Source organism: Sarcophilus harrisii, chromosome 4 (genome assembly GCF_902635505.1).
Source record: "Sarcophilus harrisii chromosome 4, mSarHar1.11, whole genome shotgun sequence".
NCBI lineage: Eukaryota > Metazoa > Chordata > Mammalia > Dasyuromorphia > Dasyuridae > Sarcophilus > Sarcophilus harrisii.
The window spans coordinates 363196493-363215163 of record NC_045429.1 but is presented as its reverse complement, the minus strand read 5'-3'; the positions used below and the strand labels follow the sequence as shown (position 1 = coordinate 363215163).

Here is an 18671-nt window from a genome sequence, read left to right as displayed (position 1 = left end):
AATTGAGAAGAAAAAATATTCCAGGTGAAATGTTTTGTTTTGGGGACAGTATTGGAGACCCATGTCACTGGATCAAAGAGTATGTGTTGGGAGAAAGGTATAAGAAGATTGGAAAGGTAGAAGGGATCTAAGTCATGAAAGGCATTGAATGCCAAACGCAGGATTTTGCATTTGATCCTGGGGATGATAAGGAGTACTGGAGTTTATTGAGTGTGTGGGTATGGGTGCTTCAGTGATATTGAGATCAACAGGGCTTGACAGCTGATGGATGGGATGGGAGAAGTGAGAAATAGTGAGCAGTTAAGGATAAGTAATACTTAGGCTGTGAGTCTGGGGGTTTGGAAGGTTGGTGTTTATGACAGGAATAGAGAAGTTTGAAAGGAAAAGGCTTTGGATAGGGAGGAGAAGATGATGAATTCAATTATGAACATGTTGAGTTTAAGATGTCTGCAGGACATCCAGTTCTAGATGTCTAATAGGCAGTTGAAGATGTGAGACTGTAGACTAGCAGAGGAGTTAGGGAAAAATAGATTTGAAAAAGGTCATCATAATTAAATTCATGGCAGCTGATGAGCCCCCCCACCCCACACCAAGTGAAGTAGTATAGAGGGAGAAGAGTGTCCAGGACCGAATACTCTGGGACATCTATGATTGGAGGGCATAATCTAGATGAGGATCTAGTAAAGAAGGCTGAGAAGGAGAGATCGTATAGATGAGAGAAAAGAGAATGATATAGCAAAAATCTAGAGAGAGAAGATTATCAAGAAGGAGCTGGTGATTAGCCGAGTCAAAGACTGCAGAAGGGTCTAGGAGAATGAAGATTGGGAAAAGGCAATTAAATTTGTCAATTGAGAAAACATTGGAAATTTTCAAGAGAGTAGTTTTGCTAAGGAAGCCAGATTTTAAGGGGTTAAAGGGAGAATGAGAGGATAGAAAGGGGAGTCACCTATTATAGATGGTCTTTTTGAGGAGATTAGGCACAAAGGGCAGCAGAAATGGTGGGTAGGATGATATCTACTAGGGATAGAAGGATGGATCAAGTGGTGTTTTTTTTGAGGATGGGGAGACATGTGGATGTTTGTAGGTAGTAGGGAAGAAGTCTACTGAGAGAGACTGAAAATAAGTGATAGAATGGGAATGATAAATCTGTTGGAGGTGATGGCAAGGGATGGGATTGTTTGAGCAGTTAGAGGGATTGGTAAAGAATAAGGCTACCTCATCTCGTAACACAGTATGAAGTAGGAAATAGTGCTATAAGACATCTGAGTGATATAAGAAGGAAGAATATGGAGTTAATAGTGAATGGCCTCAGTTTTTTTCTGTAAAATATGAAACAAGGATGTCAACTGAGAGTGTGGGTGAAGGAGGGATCATGGGAGATTTGAGGAGAGATAAAAAAAATTGCAAGAGCTGCTGGAGATAGTGGGATAGTGAGATAATATAATAGGGATAAGGGAAATGTAATAGGATTGCTTACCCTCAGTAAGGGCTCAGTTGAGGTTTTGTAACATAAATTTGTAGTAGACATAATCATAGTGGATATGTGATTTTTCTCCACCTTCATTTATTTGTTAGAAGTGAAGGTAACAAATGGTGGTAAGAAAACAGGACTGAGACTTGACTGGGTATAATGGGCAATGTGATAAGAAGGTTAGGAATGCAAAAGGAAAACAGAGTATAGAGTTGAACTAGTTTATCAAGGGGTCAAGATGAGGAGAAAAGAGAATAGAGTGACCAGTGAAGGAGAGAAAGTCTGGGAGAGAATTGAAAAGTCAAGGTGATTTATCAGATCTTTGAAGAAGGCAAGAATTTATGACTAAAAAAGAACTAGAGAACATTATAAAATGCAAAATGGATAATTTTGATTAGATTTAAAAGGGTTTGCACAAACAAAACCACTGCAGCCAAGATTAGAAGAGAAACAGAAAGCTGGGATTTTTTTTTTTTTCCTGAGGCAGGGTCACACAGCTAGGACAACTTAAGTGTCTGAGACCAGATTTGAACCCAGGTCCTCCTGATTTCAGGGGTGGTACTCAATCTATTATACCACCTAGCTGCCCCTGGGAAAAAATTTTTATAGCCAGTATTTTTTTCCTCCCTTTCTCTCTCCCTCCCTCCCTTCCTCCCTCCCTCCCTTCCTTTCTCCTTTCCTCCCTCCCTTCCTCCCTCCCTCTCTTCCTTCCTCTCCCCCTTCCTTCCTTCCCTCCTTTCCCCTTTCCTTCCTTCCCTCCTTTCTCCTTTTCTTCCTTCCCTTCTTTCATCTTTTCTTCCTTCCCTCTTTTCTCCCTTCCTCTCTTCCTTCCCTCCTTTTCCCCTCCTTCCTTCCCCCATTCCTTCCTTCTTTCCCCCATTCCTTCTTTCCTTCCCTCCCTCCCCTCTCTCTTTCTTTCTCTTCTTTTTATTTTCAACATTCACTCTTGCAAAACTTTGTTTCAAAATTTTCTCTCTTCCCTAGACACCAAGTAATCCAATATATGTTAAATATGTACAATTCTTCTATACGTATTTCCACATTTTTCATGCTGCACAAGAAATCAAAAAGGAAAAAAAAACATGAAAAAGAAAGAGTGTTTCTGATAAAGATCTCATTTTTAAAATCATATTAGAGAATCACCTCAAATTTGTAAGAATATAAGTCATTCCCTAATTGATAAATGGTCAAAGTTTATGAACAGAAAATTTTCAGATGAAGAAATTAAAACCACCTATAGTCACATGAAAAAATGCTCTAAATCACTATTGATTAGAGAAATACAAATTAAAACAACTCTGAGGTACCACCTCACACCTCTCAGATTGGCTAAGATGACAGGAATAGATAATGATAAATGTTGGAGGGGATGTGGGAAAATTGGAACATTAATGCATTGTTGGGGGAGTTATGAAGTGATCCAATCATTCTGGAGAGCAATGTGGAACTATGCCCAAAGGGTTGTCAAACTCTGGATAACTTTTGTTCAGCGATGTCTCTATTGGGTCTATATCCTAAAGAAATCATAAAGGAGGGAAAAGAACCCCTATGCGCAAAAATGTTGTTACATCTGTTCTTGTGATGGCAAGAAATTGGAAAATGAGTAGATGCCTATCAAATGGGGGAATGGCTGAATAAGTTATAGCGTATGAAAATAGTGGATTATTATTGTTTTATAAAAATGATGAACAGACTGATTTTAGAAAGATCTGGAAAGATTTCCAAAAAAGTGATGCTGAGTGAAGCAAGCAGAACTAGGAAAACATTGTACACAGCCACAGCAGGACTGTGTAATGATCAACCACGAGAGACTTGGTTCTTCTCAGTAATCCAAGGCAATCCCAATAAATTTTGGATGGAAAATGTCATCTACATTCAGAGAGAGAGAGAACTATGGAAGCTGAATATACATCAACACGTACTATTTTCATTTTTTTCTTTCTTCTTGTGGGTTTTCCCTTTTGTTCTGATTTTTCTCTTCCAACATGATACAAGTGGAAATGAAAGGAGAAATTAGTGATTGGTTAGACCTTTGGGACAGAAGGATTGAAAAAAATGAGAATAAGAAATCAATTGGTGGGGGGTGGGGAATAGGGTTTGGATGATGTATTTAGAGCTGGAAGGGACTTAGAGGTCACTGAATCCAATCCCTTCATTTTAAGATGAAGAAACTGAGGCACAAGAGAAATTAAATAACTTGCCCAGAATCCTGCAACAAGCATCTGAGGAAGGATTTGAGCTGTCTTCTTGATTCCAGTGTACTATACTTGAAGTAATGTGGTGGGTTGAGTGGATGGACTACAGAAATGGAGGACTTTGGAATACTTCTAAGGCCCTAAGGATAGAGGAGTCATCTGGTTGTCATTAACTTGGAAGGTTGAATCCAGATGAAGCTATAGCTAATTGCTTTGATTATACCCCCTAAGTGAGGCCTGGCCCTTTTCCATTGACTAGAAGGGTAAATGAAGCTTGAATCATTACAGAAAGGAGACTTTCTGGAGCACTGCATAGGGTAAGCACAAAAGAAATATCTTCAAGCAAAATTTTATTTCACATGGGAAAAGAAATTTCACTTTGGGAAACTCCCAAAACTCAATGAAAACCAAAAGACTTGGTTTGATAAAAATCTAACAAAGAAATATTTAGATAAGCTAAAATGCTATGAAAATGAGATTTTAAAATATTCTCCCAAGAAGTTTACATTCCATTGTGTGAACATACATAAACATAAGTCTGTACCACATATACATACATACACACATATACATATATATGCATATATATATATATAAAGGTGGGAGTAGTTTAATCAGTTGATCAATGACTATATATATATGCATACATGTATGTGTGTGTGTATATATATATATATGTAATGTGTATTAAGATACTACACTCTGATACCTTAACCAGGTGATAACTCTTCTATTTAATCAGTCAATTCCAATGTCTTTGAAAGACATTGGTTAAACTGGAGTGACATTGAACAGGAATTATATCCAGACCAGTTGAGGAAACTTGGTCACTTCCTATGGGTCATCTATAAAATATGAAACCAGTTTAGAATCAAGGATTTGTATGACTATAGCAGAAATAAGACAAAGTTGAGCCCTTAAGAAGGGGGAAGGACAGAAAAAAATTCAGGATTTAACCTTGAACTTGTTTATTTTCCCTTCTGCCTCTTGACTGGAAGGGAACTTTGTACAAAGGCTTCAATAGGTCCAAAGGATTTGGACGTTTTCATTAGTCCTAGCATTGTCTTCAAAACAGTATCAGCCTGGTTCTGTGTCTGTATCATGAGTCAAGAAGAAAATGGACATGAAGAAAGAAAGAAAAATTCGAGGTTCTGAAGAAAAGCTACATCATACCTAGGGAGACCTTAATAAATATCCCACAAAGGCAAGAAAAGGCTTCTAGTAACTGAGAGCTGAATTATTTCTTTTGCCACAGATACTTTAAGTTTGAACCCACTTTCTCCTGAATTCTGTATGAACTTGTAGAAAAAGAGTCACAGACTTTAGAGCAGATGCTTTGTACCAATTATTTTTACTATATTGCCATAATAATCTCTTTTCTAAAATCTAATTATCTGTCTGACTAATTTATATCAGTTAATAAAATATGGGAGAAAGCACAATGGTGCTTAAACCATAGCATTAGAAAACCATTCCTAACCACGCAGGGCTGCTCCTAGAACCCTGAGGGGAGAAGTGGCCACCTTTTGGGGATATGACTTGCTATCCAGTGGCCATGAGGGTTGGGAGAATAGCCCTGGTGTCTAATTTTTTTTTTCCTGAGGCAATTGGAGTTAAGTGATTTGCCCAGGGTCACACAGCTAGGAAGTATTAAGTGTCTCTGAACTTAGGACCTCCTGACTTCAGGGTTGGTACATTTTTATTTTATTTTTATTTTGCTGAGGCAATTGGGGTTAAGTGACTTGCCCAGGGTCACACAGCTAAGAAGTATCAAAGGTCAAATTTGAACTCTGGTCCTCCTAACTTTAGGGCATGCGCTATCCACTGTGCCACCTAGCTGTCCCTCATTTTTAAAGCACAAGTCTGAGTACTTCACTACCCAGATCAAGAAGCTCCAGTCATTCTCCACTGTGTCTAGGATAAAAGTCTGTTAGACTTTTAAGCCTTTCATTATCTGGTTTCTGATTTTGTATATATTCCCATATACTACTACATTCCCGTTAAACCAAGCTGCTGTCCCCACCTCCTCATCCACTTCACACCCCACCTTTGTACAAGCTGTCTCCTATGTCTGGAATGCTCTCTCTTTTCATCTCAGACTCTTTAAGATTCTCTAGCTCCTATGAAGCTTAGTTCAAGTACTAACTCTTATAAGAGGCCTCTCCTTATTCCTCCAGTTATTAATAAGTGGGAGAATACTTTATATTTATTTTTATATTTATTTATCTTTATACATTTTATTTCCCATCAGTACAGTGTAAATTCCTAGAGAACAAGAACTTTCATTTTTGTCTTTGTATAATAAGTACTTAATAAATGTTTATTGATTGAGCGATGAAATATAATCTTAATGGCAGTCGTAGAAATGATTACTTTCCTGGGTTGGAATCTAGATCACATGATCTTCCTAAAGTCTCTAAGGTCCCTAAGCTCTAAAATTCAATTATTCTAGGTCACATTTGACTTATGAGGAAACTGAGGCCCAAAGGATTTAATATACTTAGCGTATATTAATACAATGTATTAAGTGTAATACAATTAGCCTCAGATGTGGAATTGGAACTTGGTTCTTCTGATTTGAAGTCTAATCCTTCTTTTACCACACATACTATATCCCATGGAAGAAGACAGATTGGGAAATAGAAGAGCCACAGGAGAGCAAGGGGTGGAGGGAATGGGAGTCAGTATAATTTTGAAAGTTAAGTAATTTCTGGCAACTATTTTTAGCTAGCCAGGATTCGAGAAATTGTTTCCTTTAACTTCTGCATTTTACAGATAAGGAAACTGAGTCCCAGAGAACTACGGTCTTATATAGTTAGTTCATGAGAGAGAATTCAAATTGAGGTCTTTTGACCTTAAACCCAGTGCTCTTTTCTCTATACTGTGTAGCCTGCTTTCTGACCTCTCCTATCTAGAATACTATGCAGAAGCATATAAAAGTAGGTATTAGTTAATACAGTACTGTGTGAATGTCTTAGAAGTATGGTATAAGGGCCATACACTTCTGCCTTAACTCTTCTCTAAGGTAACCTTGTCTCCCCAGCTTTTGCCCTTGACCACTCACGGTGACAGTGGCCAGCAAGCCCTCAGGTACATTGGCCACGATGATGCCGATGAGGAAGATGACAGCATGCAACCAGCCATAACCCAGGAGAAGGGAGAGAATGAAGAAGGTGACTCCCAGAAATACAGCCACCCCTGTGATTATGTGGATAAAGTGCTCAATCTCAATGGCAATGGGTGTCTTGCCAGCTTCCAGGACGGAGGTCAATGAGGCAATGCGTCCCATCACCGTGTGGTCTCCAGTGGCAATCACAATGCCCCGGGCTGTTCCTGTGGATAAAGTGGGAAGGGTGATTACTCAAAGTGCCCCTTTCTAACTAGGAGGGTTTTGGAGTTGTTCAGAGGAAATGAATGAAACATCCAAAATTGAGTCCAAGCCACTTTGGAGAGCTTTCTCATTTGAAAAGTTGGTGTGAGGGTTTCTGAGGAAGAATTAACGCAAGTTTTCCCGATTCCAAGTCTGGTACTTAAAAATATTACCTCACACCAACTTTGTTTTTAAGTATCAGACTCGGAATCGGGAAAACTTGGTTTAATTCTTCCTCAGAAACTTACTAGCTATATAACTGACCATAAGCAAGTTAATTACTCTTGGAGTCTCCCTTTCCTTACTATTAAGTTGGGAATAATAATTATCTCTTTCATAGGATAGTTGTGATTTTAAAGTAAGGGAATCCATATAAACACTTTGCAAACTTTAAAGCCCTATCTAAATTTAAGTCATTCATTCTCATTCATAAACTGCCCCAATTCCCCACCACCATGCCTCCAGCCTTTGATCTGTTCCATATTCAGGTCTGACAGATGGGGTCTTTTCTATTCTGAAAGGGATGGCAGAACATTTCACAATCTCTTGAAACAAATGTTTTGTTATGCAATTATTATCCCTGCTCAGTTTTTCATTATGACAAACTATAAATCCCCTTACTCGTTTTTTGTTCAGTTGCTCAATTTTTTCCCCAAAACCTCTAGAAATGGAGCCATGTAGTCTTCTTTCTGGTAGCAATATAAGGCTTTCCTGTACAACTCTATCCCAACTCTGACATAGTTACTTGGAGCTTTTTGCATTCTGGTGAGCTGCACAAGTCACAGAATCCATGTTTTTGCCTTTAATTAGGTTCCTTCATTCTCCTTCACCAGAACTTAAACAAATATTTATACTATGCCACCAATTAATAGGAGACAAGTAAGCTTCAAACTAAATCACTTGTAATATCAGAGGAAAGAAGGATCATTATTGATGAGAAGATGGGACATATCCCATCATCTGAATTCAGGGATCAGGAACTCTCCTGAACTATCAGGGCATTAATTGCTATAATGATATTTTCATAATGCCTTAAGGTTTTCAAATGCTTTCCTCACAACAACCCTATGAGATGGGACAAATATTATTGTCCCCAATTTACAGATGAAGAAAACTGTAGTGAAATGACTTGCCTAGAGTTACACTAATAAATGGTAGAAGTGGGATTAGAATCCAGATTTGTCTCTTTAAGGCCAATATTCTTTTTCTACCCTGCAATTTGCTTCTCACGCTTTTTATTTTCTTCATGGCTGATATTTGTGCTGGCTTTCAAAATCAAAACTGAAGTTAGAATGGGTACCCACAGATTCAAAGAATCTCAGTTGGATAGGACCTCAGAGGCTATGTGATCTTTATTATTTGAATAGGAACCACATTTTAATAGCATCTAGATTCTCTTAAAAAAAATCTTTAGTGAATGATAGATCTTTTATTCTATCTCCAAAAGCATCTATTTTGATTTTGGATAACTAATTGCTTGGAAGATTTTTTCCTATATTAAACCTAAATCAATCTTCCCTATATTGCTCCTAGTTGTGCTCTCTAAAGCTAAAATGAACAAATCTTCCATGTGACAGATCTTAAGACAGTTACCATGTATAGCGCAAGTCAGGTAATCCATGTTCAGGTCCTTCCTCTGATTTTCATTTGATATGGTCTTCATTCCCCTCACTATCCTTGCTGCCCTCTTCTGGATGAATTATATTTTCTCCATGTCCTCCACTTGTCAGGTCCTCCTTCCCCCCTTTTGTGACCCAGTGTACCTCACAAGTAGAGAAATTTTCCTTTCTGGATAGAGGATTTGGTAAAATATTAAAACTATCTGCTGAGAAGGGTGAATGAAATGGAATCCAAACCACTGCTCCCTTATCTGCTTTTTCTGCTTTGCTAATTAGTTAGCAGATGAGAATATCATTAACACTTAATGGTGGATCTTAAATCTCAGTTGGATTAAGGGAGCTATCATACAAACTTCACCTTCAACGCAGTTGGTGGAGAAGAAGCAGATGTTACGGGTTTCTAGGGGATTGGGGTCACTGAAATCGGGAGAACGGCTTTGTGGCTCAGACTCGCCAGTCAGAGATGAATTATCAACCTGAGATGAAAAAGAAAAATAGGTCATCAGCACATGTGAGAGAGATACACAGAACAATTAATAAATATTTATTAGGTGCCGAAGAGCCAAAGAGAAAAAGCAAAGTCTCTGACTTTTAGGGAATTTATATATATATATATATATTTAGAAGAGACACCACACAATGCATAAATATATATGCTGAATATATATGTACATGAACATATATGTATATATGTTTATTCATATAGAGTTATTTTACAAGGGAGGGTTCTGGGAACTAAATACACACAGGGGCTCATATATATGCCAGTAAAAACAGGGTGCACATACATACATTGTCCTGGAATTATAGATTTTGAGAACTGAAAGGTATGGCAGCAAATATCCAGGAGTCTAACCCATATGCAAAAAGAATCCCTACTATGATATACCCTAACATGATCTAAATGGAACCTCTGCTTAAAGACTACCAAAGTGGATGAAAGTTATAAATATTGAGATATCCATACTATCAGGCATAAATATAGAATATGCTACCACCTCTTGATTCACTGGATGATTTCCTCTCTTATAATCTTCAAAATCACAGTTCTCTTTCCTGAGTCTATAACAATACCATAGTTCTATTCTCTCTAGTTTTGCATCCTTACCACCTTGCTAAGATTTTTTAAAAATAGCTTTTTATTTTCAAAATATATGTAAAGATAGTTTTCAACATTCACCCTTGGCAAAACTTTATGTTCCAAATTTTTTCCCTCCCTTTCTCTACCCCTTTCCCCTACACAGTAAGTAATTCAATATACTTATTTTACACATGTGTAATTCTTCTATATATATTTCCATTTTTATCATGCTGCACAAAAAAAAAGATTAAAAAGGAAAAAAATAAGAAAAAAAGCAAGCAAACAACAAAAAGGTGAAAATACTATATTGCGATCCACATTCAGTCCCTTTAGTCCCTTCTCTAAATGCAGATGGCTCTCTCCATAATAAATCTATTGAAATTGGCCTAAATCACATTATTGTTGAAAAGAGCCATGAACATCAGAGCTGATCATCACATAATCTTGTTGTTATGTATAATGTTCTCTGGAGTATTCAGGTGGCGCAGTGGATAGAGCAGCAGCCCTAAAGTCAGGAGGACCTGAGTTCAAATGTGACCTCAGAAACTTAACACTTCCTAGCTGTGTGACCCTGGGCAAGTCACTTAACCTCAATTGCCTCAGCAAAAAACCCCAGAACAAACAAACAAACAAAAAAACCCAAACCAATGTTCTCTTGATTCTATTCACTTCACTTAGCATTAATTCATGCCAGTCTCTCCAGGCCTTTCTGAAATCATCCTACTGATTGTTTTTATAGAATAGTAATATTCTTTAACACTCATATACCATAATTTATTCAGCCATTCCCCAATTGATGGGCATCCATTCACTTTCTAGTTCCTTGCCACTACAAAAAGAACTGCTACAAACATTTTTGCACATGTGGGTCCTTTTTCCCTTTTTATAATTTCTTTGGGATAGTTTGATAGTCCTTTGGACATGATTATAAATTGTTCTCCAGAATGGTTAGATCAATTCACAGCCCCACCAACAATGTCTCAATATTCCAGTTTTCCCGCATCTCCTCCAACATTTGTCATTATCTTTTCCTATCATCTTACCCAATCTGAGAGGTGTGTAGTAGTATCTCAGAACTGTCTTAATTTGCTTTTCTCTAACCAAGAACGATTTAGAGCATTTTTTCCCCATATGACTAGAAATGGTTTTAATTACTTTATCTGAAATCTGTCTGTCAGTTGGAGAATGCCTGCTAAGATTCTTTTTTTTTTTTTAATTTTTAACACACATTGCTTTATGAATCTTGTTGGGACAGAAAATTCACAGCAAAAAGAGAAAAAACATGGGAGAGATTAAAAAAAATAGAAAAAAAAAAGTGAACGTAGCATGTGTTGATTTACATTCACTCTCCTTTTTCTGGATGCAGATGGCATTTTTCTGTCCAAAGTCTATTGGGTTTGCTTTGAACCCACTAAGATTCTTTAACCCCATCCTAATGAAGGGCACCTCAACTAGTCCCTCTGGGGCCGCCAGACTCACCTTACATCCTTGGGCAGAGATGACCCGGAGATCAGCAGGAATTCGGTCCCCGCCTTTCACCTCCACCAAGTCTCCCCGAACCACATTTTGTACATGGATCTGCATCTTCTCCCCCTGCCGAATCACTATGGCTTGCTGTGGAGAAATAATTGGAGGTTATGTCAAGGTTTCCTCCTCCTATCATTGAATTTCCTCTTTAGCTGAATTTCACTTATATGGGATTAGACTATTAAAAATTTCATCCAATTCACTTCTCAAATAGTAACCTGCTGATAGAAATCTAAGCCAGAACATTTTCAACTATGTGGGCTCTGATTATTGAAAGGGATGCTGCCACACCATGATGCTAATGGTCGCTTTGGGGCTGTTTGATGCCATAAACTTTTCCATTAAATATCTCTTTCAACTTAAGACTTCCCTTGCCTATAGTTAACATGTCCCTCCAGTCTAACTTCTCCAATTCTTACTCTGTGAATCTCTAGATTCCAGAAATACTGAATTATGTTTGCTGTCTCATTTCCCCCAATGTATAGTCTCATTCCCATATACCTTGAGTCCCATTTCCAGATCCCTCTTTTATTATCACACATAAAAACCAGCCTGGGCATAAAGATTCAAGGTAGAGGAAGCCATAGGCTTGATGCTAAAACCCAGTCAAGACTCACTTTAGCATCTGAGAATGTGTAACTTGCTACAAACTCTAAAAATGCTCTGATCAGCATAACTATGGCTAGAGCAAAAGACCTCAGACCAATTGACTATACTCTCTACCCTGGGTGGCTGATCTAATTGTTGCTGTAGAACCCGACCAGTTTCTTCCCTAGTCTCCCTAAGTGTGCTGAGCTGACTCTGACTTTGAAAGGGAAGCAATGACTTCCCTTTTGTTTTCTGAGGCAATTCTCTTAAGAGTGATCTGTTTCAAGGGGTATCTGCCCAGGTTAATTTACTTTTTTAGAGTTTCTCTGCTAGGGGAAAGGAATATCTTTTTGTGGGTAGAGGTCCTTTGTTACAGAAGTCTATGGGGAAGACTCTTTTTAGGGGAAGTCAAACCATTTAAGCATTGGATGACCTAAATAACTTTTATTTTTAGCCCAGTGATTCTGCGTTGAAAGACTGAGGCAGGAAAGATGGGCTCAATCTCTCTGCTTGCACATATCCAACCATGTCACACCTCTACCCAAGAAACTTCTGTGGCTCCCTTTCACTTCTGAGACAAAATACGGACTTCTTGACATTCAAAGCCCTTAAAATATGGTTCCAATTGATCTCTACTGACTGCTTTCACAAACTCTTTCATAACCTCCTCATACATTGTACATTCTAGATAAACTGTCTTTCTTGCTGTTCTCCATATGCCCATTATTTTTATTTTAAAGTTGCATTTATTTATCTATTCATTCATTCATTTATTTATATTTATTCATTCATTTGTTTATTTATCTGTTTATTTATTTATTTTTTATTCATTCATTTATTTGTTTGTTTATTGTTTTGCTGGGGCAATTGGGGTTAAGTGATTTACCCAGGATTACACAGCCAGGAAGGTGGTAAGTGTCTGAGGCCAGATTTGAAGTCAGGTCCTCCTGACTTTAGGCTGGTGCTCTATTCACTGTGCCACCTAGTTGCCCCCATAGCATAGTTTTTAAAAAGATGATTGCATATAAAACTGCAAATCTATTATTTACAACTTGCTATTTCTTTTAAATATATAATAGTTATGTAAATTTCTTTTTTTTTTCTTTTTCTTCACTCCCCTCACCCTCTGCGTCTAGAAATACACAAATATGTGTGTAAAATCATTGTATACTACTACTATTTATCAGTTCTTTCTCTGGATGCAAATAAGTATCTTCTTTCATGTGTCCATTGTTATTAATTTGGTTATTTTTAACAATCAAAATTATTTATTCACTCAAAGTTGTCCTTAAAATAATATTGCTATTACTATATACAGTGTTCTTTTGGTTCTGCTCATTTTGCTCTTCATAATTTCATGCAAGTCTACCCTTATTTTTCAAAAATCATTGAGCTCATCATTTCTTATAATAAAGTAGTATTCCATCACAATCATATGTCACAACTTGTTCAGTCATTCCCCAATTGATAATCATCCCAGAAATGTCCAATTCTTTGCTACCACAAAGAGAATTGCTATAAGTATTTTAGAACACATTGGTTCTTGTCTTTTTCCCTTAATCATCTTTGGAAATTGACCTAGTACTGGTGTTGCTGTGTCAAAGGGTATGCAGTTTAATAACCCTTTGAGCAAAATTTCAGATTGCTTTTCAAATAGTCGGATCAGTTTACAATTCCACTCACAGTGATATGATGTCCTAAATTTTCCATATCTTCTTCAACATTTGTTGCTTTCCCCTCATTTTAGCCAAACTGATAGATATAAAATGATATATTAAGGTTGTTTTAATTTGCATTTCTCTAATCAATAATAATTTAGAGCATTTTTATGTGACCACAAAATGTTTTGATTTCTTCATTTTTCATTCCATTTATCAATAGGGGAATTTTTTGTATTCTTATATATTTGACAAAATTCTTTGTATATTTTAGACATAAGACCTTTATCTGATAAACTGTCTATAAAATTGCCCCCAATTTTCTGTTTTTTTTTCTGATCTTAGCTACATTTGTTTTATTTGTACAAATCCTTTTTATTTTAATGTAATCAAAATTATTCTTTTACACTTCACAATGCTCTGTACCTTTTGTTTATTCATAAAATTTTTCACCTATACATGTCTGATAAACAAGATAAGCAAAGATACATGAGTTAATAAGATGAGCAAGAGTCTGTTCCTCAGTTTAAAAAAATATATCTTTATTATGTCATATGGTGTAAGATTTGGGTCCATGTCTATTTTCTGTCACACTGCTTTCTAATTTTCCCAATATATTTTTTTAACCAAATAATGAATCTCAATATCAAAATCTTAAGTAGTAACATTTGTCAAATACAAGGTTATTATATTTCTTTGCTACTAAAATGTGTATGTCTCCTTGATTCCATTAACCTATCTTTATATTTCTTAGGCAGTACCAGATAGTTTGAGAATTGCCGCTTTATAAAACGGTTTTAAGATCTGAGCATTGCTGAACCTCCTTCATTTTTTTTTTTATAATTTCCTTTGGTATTTTTGATTTTTTGTTCTTCCAAATGAATTTTATTATTATTTTTTAAAATTTAGTCAAATTTTTTGGTAGTTTAATTGTCATGACATTGAATATATAAATTGAGTAAAATTATATTTTTATAATATTGGCTTTGCCTACCCATGAAAAAATCATATTTCTCTATTTAAATCTAATTTTATTGCATAAAAGTTTTTTTAATAATTTTATATAGTTTATATAGTATGTAAATGATAGTTATATAGTTTATATTGTATATAGTTATATGGATTTGTTTGGCAGGTATACTCCCAGATATTTTATACTATCTAAAGTTATTTTAAATGTGGTGTCTCTTACTATTTCTTTTTGCAGGGGTTTGTTTGTGATATAGGAAATGCAAATAATTCATGTAGATTTTCTTTATACCCTGATGCTTTGCTAAAATTATTGTTTCAACTAACTTTTTAGTCGAGTCTTTGGGATTTTCCAAGTATATCATTATGTCATCTGCAAAGAGAGATCATTTGATACATAACTTCTTGACTGTTCTTGTTTCCAGTATTTCCTTCCTAATCCATTCTTCACACTGCTGCCTCAGCTCTCTTAGATCATAGAATGATAAATTAGAAAGGATCTCAAAGAACATCAATTGAAAGCATTAATCATATCTACAACACCTTGGACAAATGAAAATCTGACTCTGCTTCAAGACCTCCTGAGATAATAACTTATCATGTTCTTAAAGTCCCTTCTCTAACTGTCAGGAAATTTTTCTTTATGTTGAACCAAAAACTACTTTTCATTGGTCCTGATATGCATTCAGAAACCAAGAAGAATATGTCTAATTTGTCTTTGATATTTGAAATGCTGGTTTCTCTGGCCACCTCCTTCATAGCCTCACCACCAATCACTTTGTCATCCATATTAGATGTCATGTCATGTCATGTCATTAGAGGTCATGCTCTGGAAGAACTTTTGCTCTGGAGCCCTGATCTTTTGATTGGTGACTATATCTCCTAGAACACTCTTTCAAGAAAGCCTCAGCCAGACTTCATTTTCTCCCTTTTGGTCATCTCCTTCATGGCTTCCTTATTAACCACCTTATTGTCCTTTCCTTCCAGCCTCCTTTTCCCACCCTCTCCTCTAACTAATTCAGTTCATACATGAGCAAAATATTCTACAACACAGTTATAACAGTGAACAACAGTTAGGTTTTTTCTAGAAAAGCTCCAGTGAAGGGGAACAATTTTTTTTTTTTCTGAAGCAACCCAAAGATTTTTCTCTTTTATTTTTTGTTGTTGTTCAGTTCTGTCTGACTCTTCATAACCTCATTTAGGGTTGTCTTAGCAAAGAGATTGGAGTGGTTTGCCATTTTCTTTTTAAGATCATTTTATAGAAGAAAAACTGAGATAAGCAGAGTTAAGTGACTTGCCCAGGATCACATAACTAGTAAGTATCTGAGATCATACTTGAACTCAGAAAGATGAACATTCCTGATTCTAGGCCTGGCACTCTATCCACCGTGGCATCTAGCTGCCCTCTTTATATCATAACTAAATCTTTGCAACATCCACCCTTTGCTCCTAGTTCTGTGTTCTAGAGCCAAGAAGAATAAGTCTAATTTCTTTACAAGTTGATAGCCTTTCAAATGCTCTTAAGATCTTCTCCCTTAAGTCTTCTTCAGTGTAAATATCCTAGTTCCTTCAAAAATGTTCTTTGTGGAATGCTCATGAGACCCTTCATTATTCTGCTTGTCCTCCTTTGGATACTCTTTTTGCTTGTCAACAACATAGCCCCATGCATATAATATGCATATTGTATGCATACAGAACATAATAATTCTATTGGTGCCTAAGATCACAATGACTTTTTTTTCTTTCTCTTGAATCTCGTATGTATCACATGATCTACTTTTGAAATATGTCTCTTTCCACACCCCCATCCTTTTCTGAATTTTTGGTGTTGATTTTTGGAGTCTTTTACCTATTATATTTTACTTTATTCGCTTTGCTAACTTTGTTTGCTTCAGTTTACCCACTCCAGCCTGTGAAGATATTTTTGAACCTGCGTTCTTTTATCCAATAATTCTCTACCCCTTTTAGCTGTCATCTACAAATTTGATGGCCAATTGTTTCTTCCTCCAATTTGTTCTAAAAAACATTAAACACAATATTTTGTGGAACAGAAATCTGGGGCTCTCCATTAGTGACTCCACTCTCTAGATTAACATCAGTTCATTAGTCATTGCTCTTTGAACTTCTTATTAAGCCAGATCAAAACTTACCTAATCCACCTGTATTATTAGTAATGACAATTTCTGTCCATTGCATTGTATTGCTTCTACTTACTAGTCTAGTAATTCTGTCTAAAAATCAATGAAATCAGTCTCTCATGGCATCTCATGAGACTTAGAAATCAATCTAATTTCCTGACCAGTATAAGAATGTTATATATTTTTTGTTATATTGTTTTTCAGTGGTGACCAACTTTCTCTGACCCCATTTGGGTTTGTTTGGATTTGGAAAGATACTGGAGGGGTTTGCCATTTTCTTCTCCAGCTTATTTTACAGATGAGGAAATGAGACAAAAAGAGTTAAATGTGTATAGTGTCACACAGTGAAGTCTTCTTGATTCCAGGCCTGACACACTATTCACTGTGCCAACTTGCTGACTCAACATTATGTATAGCTTCTAATTCAACACTTTCAGTGATAAAGTAGTGTAAACTTGTTCTTAAAAAAACCACAGTTATTAACTATTATTACCTTTTCTCTTTCAAGAGCTTATAAAACATCTCTTTAATAATAGTCTTAAAATTTTACCAAGAGTCAACATTAAACTCATCATCTATAGTTTAACTCCTTTTAGAAAAGTGGAATATTTGTTTCTTTTCCAATTCCTTGCCACTTTTTCTCAAAGATCCTTGATAGAATTCTGAAATCACATTTCACTCAAAAAGTACAATGTAGAGATAAATACCTGAAATTTGTTAAGTGAAAAGGAAAAAAAACCCAGGATTTTAGGAGTAAAGTAGGGTGATCAAGAGAATGCCAGCATTCCTGAACTGTGACATCAGCCATGGAACTGACATGTGCTCTGCTGCTTCAATGAAAGGACAAAGCAGCTCCAGATTGAACCCTATGACTGGGGCTGAAGATGATTAGTGATTGAGTCAAAATAAAACCATCCCCCCACTCCATAGTATCTAAGAAGAATGAGGACAAACAGTTCCACTTCTTTGGGCCCTTTTCTTTTTGAAACTTTTCTAGTGCCTTCTCTCCTTTGGACTTTTTGCAATAACTTTTAAAAAGAGAATTTCTCTCCTCTTCCACTCTCAAGGGCATTATTGTTCTTGTTCGTCTTTTGTTCTTGAGGGGAACCAATGACACCAGGAGAGTGATGTCTTGACTGGCAAGTGAATTGGATTTAAGCGAGGCAGGGCTGTGCAAAGTCATTGGCTTCATTCTGTCCTCCACAGTTGTTGGAATTCAATGGTAAGACATAGCTCAAGATGATTAGAAATGGCTCTGGATGCAGTGAAAGACCTTAGCCTTTTAAACTTAGGTATTTCCCAAATCTCAGCTTGTTTGAGGCAACACCCATTTGCTAATTAAAGGCTAGATTATAATTGAGGTAAAAGATGGCCTATTTTGTCTTCATAAAAGAATAAATCTGGGAGGGGAAGACTTTCAGAATTTTTGATGGCAGTGGGAATACATGCTTGCCTAGGTAGAGCTGATACAGGACTTCCAATTCCTGACTGCTTCTCTGTTTTTTTGCCTTGGATACATGTCTATAAACATGCATCCTGAAAAAAGGAGATGAGTTTGAAAATTCCTTTGTCTACACACCTCTCAGATTGGCTAAAATGACAAGAAAAGATCATGACAAATGTTGAAAAAGATGTGGGAAAACTGGGGCACTAATACATTGTTGGTGGAGTTGTGAACTGACCTAACCATTCTGGAGAGCAATTTGGAACTATGCTCAAAAAGTTATCAAAAGGTGCATAGCCTTTGATCCAGCAGTGTTTCTATTGGGCCTATATTCCAAAGAGATTTTAATGTGCAAGAATATTTGTGGCAGCCCTTTTCATAGTGGCAAGAAACTGAAAACTGAGTGGATGCCCATCAATTGGAGAATGGCTGAATAAATTATGGTTTATGAATGTTATGGAATATTATTAGAATGTGTAAGAAATTGTGTAAGAAATGATCAACAGGATGATCTCAGAGAAGCCTGGAGAGACTTACATGAACTGATACTAAATGAAATGAGCAGAACCAGGAGATCATTATACAGGGCAACAGCAAGTTTATACAATGTT

The 18671-nt window shown here is 36.4% G+C and overlaps 1 protein-coding gene and 1 long non-coding RNA gene across 7 annotated transcripts in view; one reads left to right on the top strand and one right to left on the bottom strand.

Annotated features, from left to right (window-relative positions):
* The window catches only part of LOC100918637 (sodium/potassium-transporting ATPase subunit alpha-2-like), a 66061-nt gene that overhangs the window by 34508 nt on the left and 12882 nt on the right, over positions 1–18671 (bottom strand). For all 6 annotated transcript variants that reach the window (XM_031966856.1, XM_031966854.1, XM_031966853.1 and 3 more), the window contains 3 exons: positions 11216–11350; positions 9014–9131; positions 6731–6999 (listed from right to left, as the gene is read on the bottom strand). In XM_031966856.1, coding sequence (XP_031822716.1) covers positions 6731–6999; positions 9014–9131; positions 11216–11350 — 522 coding nt within the window. The remainder of the gene's footprint in view (positions 1–6730; positions 7000–9013; positions 9132–11215; positions 11351–18671) is intronic.
* Positions 1–18671, top strand: part of LOC116423359 — a 33210-nt gene that overhangs the window by 3979 nt on the left and 10560 nt on the right. The gene's annotated exons all lie outside the window — the stretch shown is intronic.